Source organism: Acanthochromis polyacanthus, chromosome 18 (assembly GCF_021347895.1).
Source record: "Acanthochromis polyacanthus isolate Apoly-LR-REF ecotype Palm Island chromosome 18, KAUST_Apoly_ChrSc, whole genome shotgun sequence".
NCBI lineage: Eukaryota > Metazoa > Chordata > Actinopteri > Pomacentridae > Acanthochromis > Acanthochromis polyacanthus.
Genome location: NC_067130.1, coordinates 12,820,437 through 12,829,774, shown reverse-complemented (window position 1 = coordinate 12,829,774; position 9,338 = coordinate 12,820,437). Strand labels below are relative to the sequence as shown.

At 40.5% G+C, this 9,338-nt stretch overlaps 1 protein-coding gene across 1 annotated transcript; it reads left to right on the top strand.

Annotated features, from left to right (window-relative positions):
* Window positions 1-308: 308 nt before the first annotated feature.
* LOC110961087 (Golgi phosphoprotein 3-like) lies at window positions 309-8,170 on the top strand. Its single transcript, XM_022208559.2, has 5 exons — window positions 309-735; window positions 1,242-1,373; window positions 2,886-3,000; window positions 4,427-4,587; window positions 5,650-8,170. The coding sequence occupies exons 1-5, from the start codon at window positions 526-528 to the stop codon at window positions 5,911-5,913; spliced, it is 882 nt and encodes a 293-aa protein (XP_022064251.1). The 5' UTR covers window positions 309-525; the 3' UTR covers window positions 5,914-8,170.
* Window positions 8,171-9,338: the final 1,168 nt, after the last annotated feature.

The window sequence follows — 9,338 nt, the reverse complement described above, 5'->3', positions numbered from 1 at the left end:
TGTACCAGAATTATCTTTTATATCTGCCATAGCTCTCCACTATAACAATCTGTTCCTCGTGACTGGAGTAGGCAGCACACCATCGATACACTTTGTGTTCATAATTATAGCTTGTGCTGTTTTTATTATTTTATAATGTCAGAGTTGTCAGTATGTTGGTTGATTTGTGGGTTGGACTAAGCATAAGCACCCAGTGTTTTAAGACCATAACAACGCCTCTTTTCGACTATATTGCGTTGCACTTGGTATTTCCGACAGCCCTGAAAGCACCACGAGAGACGCGTTCACGGCTCAGCCGCTTAGAGCACAGTCGACGTCACAGGCAGCGCCACCATGTTGGATCAGGAAGTGGGCAGAGTCTATGCAGGAATCCCGAGCCGAGCTTAACGCCAACGGCCGTCTCCTCGCGATCGGTCTGCCGTTTCGGTGTTTTCTCCTTTAACATCCAGGTTACATGCTGCGGGGCTTCCTCTCTGGTCGAGGCAGACGCTTTTCTCTGGATCTGTTCGTTTCGCAGCCGCAGCTATGACTTCTCTCACGCAGAGAACCTCGGGCCTCGTCCAGCGGAGGACCGAGGCCATTCGCAGCGCCGCCGCCGACAAGGATCGGGAGTCCGGCGGGGAGGAGGACGAGGTGCGCCGCGGGGAGGAGGAAGACGACGACAAGGGGGACTCGAAGGAAACCAGGCTCACGCTCATGGAGGAAGTGCTGCTCTTGGGCCTCAAGGATCGAGAGGTGTGGGCAGTCTGTAATCCGTCCGCCAGGCTAGCTAGTAACTTGTTCGTTATATGCAACACTAGCTAACATAATGTTTACGTTGCGTCACCAAATGTGTTTGCAAGTGTCAACAAAGCTAACTTGGCTTATTCGGGTTGTAGTCAATGTTTCGTGGGTTCGCGTGAAAAATGTGTTGCTGTGTAGCTTATTAGCAAACCTGTCAATTAGCTTGTACGTGAAGATGTCAAGATATCATTAGCTTAGTTTGCTAACAGTTGTTGTGTTTGTTGGTATTGCTCGAGTGACATCAAAATTACCCGAAGCTAACTTAGCAGTTTTAGCTACGTTGCTCTCGTTTCTTGCGTTACCTGTCCAGTTTTCTTGACAACTCGCCAGCTGCGACGTGACTCCCCCCTTTCTCCAGCCTGGACGTACCGCTACCCGCTTTGCATGTCCACCAACCAACACGTCAGCTAAGTAAGCAGGTGTTTTTTTCTTCTTCTTCTTCTCACTCCTCCTTCCAGGGCTACACGTCTTTCTGGAACGACTGTATTTCTTCCGGCCTCCGCGGGTGTATGCTGGTGGAGCTGGCCCTCAGGGGGAGGCTACAGCTGGAGGCCTGCGGTGTGAGAAGGAAAAGCCTGCTCGCCAGGAAGGTGAGGGACATGACCATGTATTCAGATGTTTGGAAGGAAAATAAGGAGAGTTGATTCAGCCATGACAGATTATCTCAAGTAGCAACACACGCATAGATGTCGTTTGAATGTGCATACTTGTGAAATGTCATGCTTCAATTTGCTCCTTTTTCTGCATCAATTAACGCTTGAAATATCTTCATTCATGTGAAGGAAAACACAAAATTCAGGATGCAGGTGACAATTCCAAATACACAGCTCAAACAATTAAGTGCAATCTGAGTTGAAAACTAATTCAATTAAACGTCTGGTATATTGATCTGTACAACCAGGAAGTGATGGTATATCCTCCTCTCAGTGGGTTAATAATTTTGGTCTAGTCTTAGGTCATTTTGTTGTCAATAAATTACGCAGCCTATATCAAGGATTAAAGTGTTCCCTTAAATTTTTTGAGCAGTGTATAACTGGAATGTAATGCAGGCAAGCTTTCAGAGATCAACTTTTCTTCTGGGATGCTCAGGAGAACATACACACTGGGGCAAGAGCAATGTTGTCCTGGCTGACTGTAAAAAAAATTAAGGCGTTCTTTGTAAATTCTTACAAATATATCATTTTGACAATATTGCATTGATTCACAGATGTGTAATTGTTATTAATGTTGATCGCTAAATATTTTTTTATCCACATAATTATGATTTCTGTCCTTCAGTTAATGATTTTATGTCGGTGACTCAACACACCAGCAGCAAAACTATTATTCTTTTATTCTCTGACGCTCTTTAAGAGAAACACTAAGTCTTCATATATACACTAAATCTAGATAACATTAACATTAACAGATTTTCTTCTGTCTCTGATGTGTTGTGAGAGTAAACCTTAAATCAAACAGAAGACACAATCAAAACCAAAAAGTCCAACATTCCAAGTGCTGTTTTCTGGATTTTTGCATGAACGCTACGAAAAAGTTGCTCTGAAAAGTCGTGTTTCCAGAAAAACCTTGAGCAAATTAGAAGCAAATGTTTGAAAAGTTGCTTTGGAGTGAATAAACTCTGCGTCATGAGTCAACACACATACAGGAGGCATCATTTACTCTTTATAAATATCCAGGTTTTATCTATTTATGTAAAACATTAGCTATTTAATTCATAAAACCCTAAATGTCCAATCCTTTCTGGACATATTTGTATCTTAAAGAAAAAAAGACCCAGCTCTGTTAGGTACATTGCCGCATCTTTGAGAAAAGTTTGATGAAGTCCTGTGCTTTTTTTTTCATGTTCTTATTGGAGGGTGGGGCAAATACATGTATTGTAATATATTAAGCTGGGTATATCTCTTGCATGACCCCTGAAATCTATGCCTGTGTTTAGTTCTGGATGTTCACCTCTCTTTGGTTTTGTTTGTATTTCTTCTTGCCAACAATCTCACACCTCTCACTCCCTGTAAATCCTGTTCACCCAGGATGCAATGCTAGGTCAGAGCTAGGCAGACGATATCCATCACCCTAGTTAAATATGGTCTCTTTTGTTTGGCAAGGTGATCTGCAAGTCCGATGCTCCAACAGGAGACGTGCTACTGGATGAGGCCTTGAGGCACATCAAAGAAACCCAACCTCCAGAGACTGTCCAGAGCTGGATAGAGTTACTAAGTGGTGAGATAAGTCATGCTGGGTTTGCTAACCGAACTTTTCTGTAATCTACTCGTGGTTCCACCTGAGGGATGTATTATGAAGCAAGGTTAATGTGTTGGCGAGGTATGTTCAGCCTGCAGCCAGAGTTTGCAATGTCACAAAGGTGGCTGTCTTTTTACCTACTGAGATCACCACCATAACTTATGCTACACAGCTAACCTGCCCTAGAGGAGGTTCTGTTCATAGTTGGGATTTATATGGGCTTTTATTGTTTTCCTAAGGATATTCTCTATGAGCAATATAGTCTCAGCTGAGGGACTATGTTATACCCATAAACCTGTTGAGCCATAAGTTTATTTATCCCACTGAACAAAGCTGTATAGTTACCTAAATGAGTATCAAGTTTAAATGTGTGAAGTCTATATTGTCAGAGTTCTAATAATCAGCTGCATTCAGTGGCAAAATAAATATATTAAGTTACAGGAGGATCAATTTTTGACCCGCATTCCTTTCTTCCATCATTTGCAGCAGCATAACCTTTTTACCATAATTTTTGTGTTCTTCTTAGCCCTCCATTATAAAAACCTGTTTTTCTTGACTGAAGTAGGCGGCACACAGTCTGTACATTTTATGCAGGCAAAAGCATGGTGCGAAAAAGGCCTCTTTCATGAGAGCATGCACAGAATCTGGTGAAGAAAGCCTGAGTTAACAAAGAATGTCAGTAGGGGTTTTAGGTTTTGTCTACCCAGCTTTAATCTAAGTTTGTGATTTCAGGTATAAATCTGTCATTGGTTGCTCATTTCAGGCAGCTTTGTCCTTCCATTCCGTTATCTCTGTGTTACCGTTTTCTTCACGACAGGAACCAAGAATACACAGTGAAAATCTTGCGTTTTGCTGAGGATTTGGATCATGCCGTAAGACAGCCATGCTAGATTCTCTGGTGGATTATCCATTTTAATCTCAGTGCTCGTCCCCTTGCGTGAAAATGTTCCATCACTACAATTCCATCGTCACTGTTTTGAAAGAACACCGAAGCAGGATCCTTTACTAGAGCGTTTTTTAATCTCCTGTAGCAGAATGATGATGTGGTGCAGCCAGAAAGAAGCTAGCTATGTCAAACTAGCTTCGTGGTACACCTCACTGATGGACATGTAGATGTTTTTATCTTCATACCTTGTTCTGTTTTTGCCTTTGTATGACATCAGATTGATCGGGGTTACTTTAATCTGTTGGACAAAAACATATCAACAGTTTATTTCATCAAATAATAGTAGTTGACAAAGAAGCAGTCATCGATAAGGTTCTAGTTTATGGGCATTGTCTTCATTGTAACACATCCGCACCATAAAGAATTTTCTTCACCATAAACAGGTAAAGCAATGAAATGATATCGATGTACACAGTAGTATTTGTTCTCACTAAAAGTGGATCTCCTGTTGTCTTGCAGGAGAGACCTGGAATCCCCTCAAGCTGCACTACCAGCTGAGAAATGTCCGAGAACGCCTGGCAAAAAACCTGGTAGAGAAAGGGGTTCTCACCACAGAGAAACAGAACTTCCTGCTTTTTGACATGACTACACATCCACTCACCAACAGCACCATTAAACAGGTATGGTGCAAGAATGCTGTCTTGGTCTTTGTTGTGAAATCCAGTCAGTCAAGCTTCGCAAGTAAAGGAGTTAAAATAGCTCTTGGAAGTTATTAATTGCACCACAATTATTTTTGTTCAGTGTGCTTTCATGAGAGAAACAGTCACACCTTCAGCTTCATTTTCCATGAGTTTGACTTTTAATTACACAGTTTCTTTTGTAATGGAACTCACGAAGGGGCCATCTTTCCAGAAGAATCGAGGGAAATGTATACTTTGGCTTATTTAAATTCTGCTGTGGTCCTTCCTCTTCAATAATGCTGCGAACAAAACATGCATGCGTGTTTATTTTGTCTCTGGGTCTCCTTTTAGGGCTCAGTTTGGCAGCAAGCAAATGTTATTAATATTTCTCAACCCTCTTTCTTCAATTTAATAATTTAAAGCTACCGTATTAAAAATGAAATAAAATACTGTTTTAACATTATTATTGATGGTGAAAAGGGTAGACTAAAACTCATTAGCCATCAGTACTCGGTGGAGCAGAAAAGAGCATTTTTCTTTCTGGTTGTAAGGATGTTCTTTGTTGTTGCAGCATAAAGCTACAAGGCTGACTTTTTCTTTTTGTTCCTCTTATAGTTCAAATGTAGCTTTGCTTTTGATCCGGCATTACAGAAAAGCATAATAATGTTGCAAACTAGATTATTTTTAGATTTGTGCTTCATGTAGTGGATACAGTCCTCATTTTAGTATAGAATTCGTAGGAAAGCGAATAAAACATCCTCTAGCAATCTATGCTAATTAGCAACAGTGCAGTTTTATCTTGAGGGGTAAAAACTGCTCTGTCACTCTTGCAGGTTTAACCCAACAAACTGGTTTGTGACTGACCAGTTGTTTCCTCTTGTTTTCAATCTATATGCTAAAACTGCAGCTTCATTGTTAACACGCAGAAATGTGTGTGTTGTGGATTCTCACTAAGCTCTCTTTTAAAAAGTGTATTGTTGCCGTACTTCTGCTGTGTTTATTCTCTGAATTTGATCTTGTAAAAGCTATCTGTAAAACACCCATTCATGTCGTTGTCTGCAGCGCCTTGTCAAGAAGGTCCAGGACTCTGTTTTGGAGAAGTGGGTCAATGATCCCCACCGCATGGACAAGCGAGTTCTGGCCCTGATTCTTCTGGCTCATTCATCTGACGTCCTCGAGAACGCCTTTGCCCCCCTCCAAGACGACCAGTACGACCTGGGCATGAAGAGAGTCCACACTCTGCTAGAGCTGGAGCCCGAGAAAGAGAGCACAAAGCCCAACGCCAACGAACTGATGTGGGCTGTGGTGGCGGCATTCACTAAATGAAAATACCTGATTACTTGGACTGAAAGATCTGGCTATGGTCTGTGTTATTTAATTGGTTGAAGGACTTCACTTAATGAGACAGACTTCACTCTAATGAGACAATCTATTTTGGTTGGGGAGCCTGTTTATACATCTATTCCGGATGGCGTTTTGGTGGTTGTCCATATTATCACAGTGCAATCTGATTGGTGGTGGGCTTCACCAAGTAACAGTTGGCTGGATGGAACGGTCTCTAAATGAAAAACGACTGGCTGAGGTAAATAATCTGCCGCTGTAAAGCTGGATTTACTTAAAAAAACAAAAAACATCAACACTATGAACAGATGGGTTTCTGTTAATGTTAGATGACATCAGAGAACACAGCAGGTGGCAGCCACAGTAGTCATGGTGGAAATGAAGATATTCACTGGGGCCAAGTTTCCCTTCTACACCACGGGAACATCATCTCTACTTTACTTCAAGCTCAGCCCAGAACCTGAAAGCTGGTCTCCATACTCTCCCACATGCTTATGCAAGGATAAAGGATAGCAGCTCACACGGCTATTGATGCTCTTGCACTCCTGCTTCCACCCGTTCATTCCCACTCGTGTTGGGAGTACATGCTTAGGGTTACCGTTAGAGCAGACTACCTGAATGTTTACCACATTTTATTTCTTTCCTGCTTTCTTCCTCATTGTATTTTGAGGAGGACAGAGAGGATAAACACTTGAGTTCAGTTCCTGCATCAGTAAGCGTGTGGTGGATCATTTGCCTCTAATAAAATTTGGCCTAAATGAAGAATTAAACCTCAACTCTGACAAATTCCTTTTATTATTATTATTTTTTTTTTTTTTGCGAGGGTCCATTCTGAGTTTATAGAATGTGGCTAGTCTTCCATTTCTATTTATGTTGCTAGTCGATGCTTGGAGTAGCCTGCCATTTATCAGCTATTTTGCACAGTCAATAGCCCTGTAGGTAGGATAGTATTTATAGGTATTTTTCATGGGTTGAGAAGAGATTGATAATTATGAACCTTGGCAACTATGGTAAAAAAAAAAAAAAAAAGATCTCACTTATTTTCTCTACAGCTATTGAGCTATGTGCATACTTTAAAATCATTCCTCTACACATCTGAAAAAATAAATTACAATGCTTCTGCTATTTTTTTAATACCGAATCAAGATGTAAAGATGCAGGAAGTGCAGGTTCTGATCTGTTCACATGTGGATCTTTAAACACGCGACACAAAATTTGCAATGATCGTTAGTGGCTGCTTATACTAATAGGCTGAATATTGTTAGCCAAACGAGCTAGCTTCAGTTTAGTAAATGTTAAAGGGTTGATTCACCCAAATTTATATACATATATATATTACAGAAGACGTTTTTTCTCACTTAACTGTAGTGGTATCTAATCATGCAGGCAGGCAGTCACGATATTGTTTGCTCTTTGGGATGTTTGTCTATCTGAATACAGCGAGGGTGAGCTGAAAAATTCTCATCATAGGCAGCATCTCAAGCACGTTTGACAATAAACTGTTCTCCTTCCACTTAAGAAACGATCCCTATAAAACCTGCATGTTGGGTGGATTATTCTATGCCACTAGTTACCACTACAGGGAAGTGAGGAAATGTTTTGTGGAATTCGGGTGAGCTGATCCTTTCCCTCTTGCAATATGATGTATCTCTCAGTTTGTATGTCATGTCATAATTAGATGTTCTTTCTGTCTAATACACCCATGTGGGCTTGTCGTATTGTTTTCTACATGCAGACGATGGGAGGGTTACTTGGGCCCAGACTAATCCTTGTCAATGACTGAAACATTTAACCAACATGCAGTCATTTGGAAGAAAAACTAACTCCCAACATGCGTCAGTGCAGCTCTGGGAAACCTTCTAAAGTCAAGATTATAGACAATGTTCTGGTGTGATGAGAGTGATCTGTGGATGGAGTTGCATCACATATTGTTTGATGGCATACTTACAGTATAGTTCTGTCTTTTTTTTCTTTTTTTTTCAACCTACAACATACTGATGGGTATGAAGAACTGTTGAGATGCGTTTGCAGCAGAGACCATGCATGCTACTGGTGGAAGGTTGGAGTACTTGTGGATGTAGCTACAGAGAAAAGGCTTGTATGTAATTATTAGTCATTTTATGTGTACGATCTAATGACATTCAATGAAAGGGATCTTCTCTCCTATCCTCTATAATTCTGTATGCTTTTTGTATTACCACACAAAATAAAGTAAGGATCCTTTAAGTGCCTGAATTTACAATGTTCTGCTGCGGGTTTTATTTAACTTTTTGTGTATATTTACCAATAGATTTTTTTTAAAATTTTAATCAACGCATCACTAAAATTAATTAAGATGTTTTATTAATTGTGTAAATAATTTGTTTTGCAAAAATGCCAATTTTTTTGGTTACCTTAATAATGTGAGGCGTTTGCTGCTTTGTGTTAAATTGAATGTTTTACTTCTTTGTTTAATTCTTTTCATTGTTTGACAAAATCCATCAGCAATTTTAGGATTTATCTTAAGTTCTGGGAAATAGTAATGTTTATATTTGTATTACATATTAGCCTGCACAATAAATAATTAGTTGGAGAATTAATTTACATTTTAATTCAATAATTTGGTATGTATGTTTATTTTCATACAAATATTAATATCACTCATGTTTATGAGGCCAAATATGCTACAGCCAGCAGTTTAGCTTAGTTTAGCTTAGCTTAGCATAAAGACTGGGAACAGGGAAAAGTGTTAGCGTAGCTCTGTCCAAGAGACAAAATATTCTATCAGTCCCTCGAAGACTTACTAATTACCATTGTAGAATCTGTTTGTTGGACTTTTAGGATAGTTTACAAATGTAAATTGGTAGTTTTACAGGGAGTGGTGCGGCCCGGGCATGTGCTGAGTTTTTAGCATTAGCATCTGCCACGTCAATTAATGTTTGTGGTCCCAACCAGGAAATAAGCTGCCATATTATTAAACATAATGTGAAAATTATGGAACCATGAACCGTCCATCATCTCTATACCATGTAATCCTCCTTAACCACGCCTGACGAACGTCAGCGGGGTTACTGCATTCAGTGCGGTATCTGGCTGGGTAAGTATGTATGTATGTATGTATGTGGCTATGTCCGTTCCGATATCTCTGCAAGTGCTGAAGTCAGGATAATCAAACTTGGCACTGAAGATCAATCTAAGGTCCCCTGCTCAGTTGTCGAGTTACAGGTCAGCAGATCAAGTAGGAAGGGAGATACGTACGATGATCAAAATTGATACATATTGCACCATTTGTATAGTGAGGACAGGGTTTTCGCCAGTAGAGGGCGTGGTTCTGCCCTCTGCTGAGGGCTCGTCTAGTTATGGTTGCAGTGGGGCTGGAGTCTATCCCAGCTGACTTTGACTGAAGGTAGGGAAACCCTGGACAGGTCACC

Coding starts and splice junctions, on each gene's coding strand:
- LOC110961087 (XM_022208559.2), top strand. CDS start 526: ATGACTTCTCTCACGCAGAGAACCTCGGGCCTCGTCCAGCGGAGGACC. Junction 736..1,241: donor TGGGCCTCAAGGATCGAGAG/GTGTGGGCAGTC, acceptor TCCTCCTTCCAG/GGCTACACGTCTTTCTGGAA. Junction 3,001..4,426: donor CTGGATAGAGTTACTAAGTG/GTGAGATAAGTC, acceptor GTTGTCTTGCAG/GAGAGACCTGGAATCCCCTC.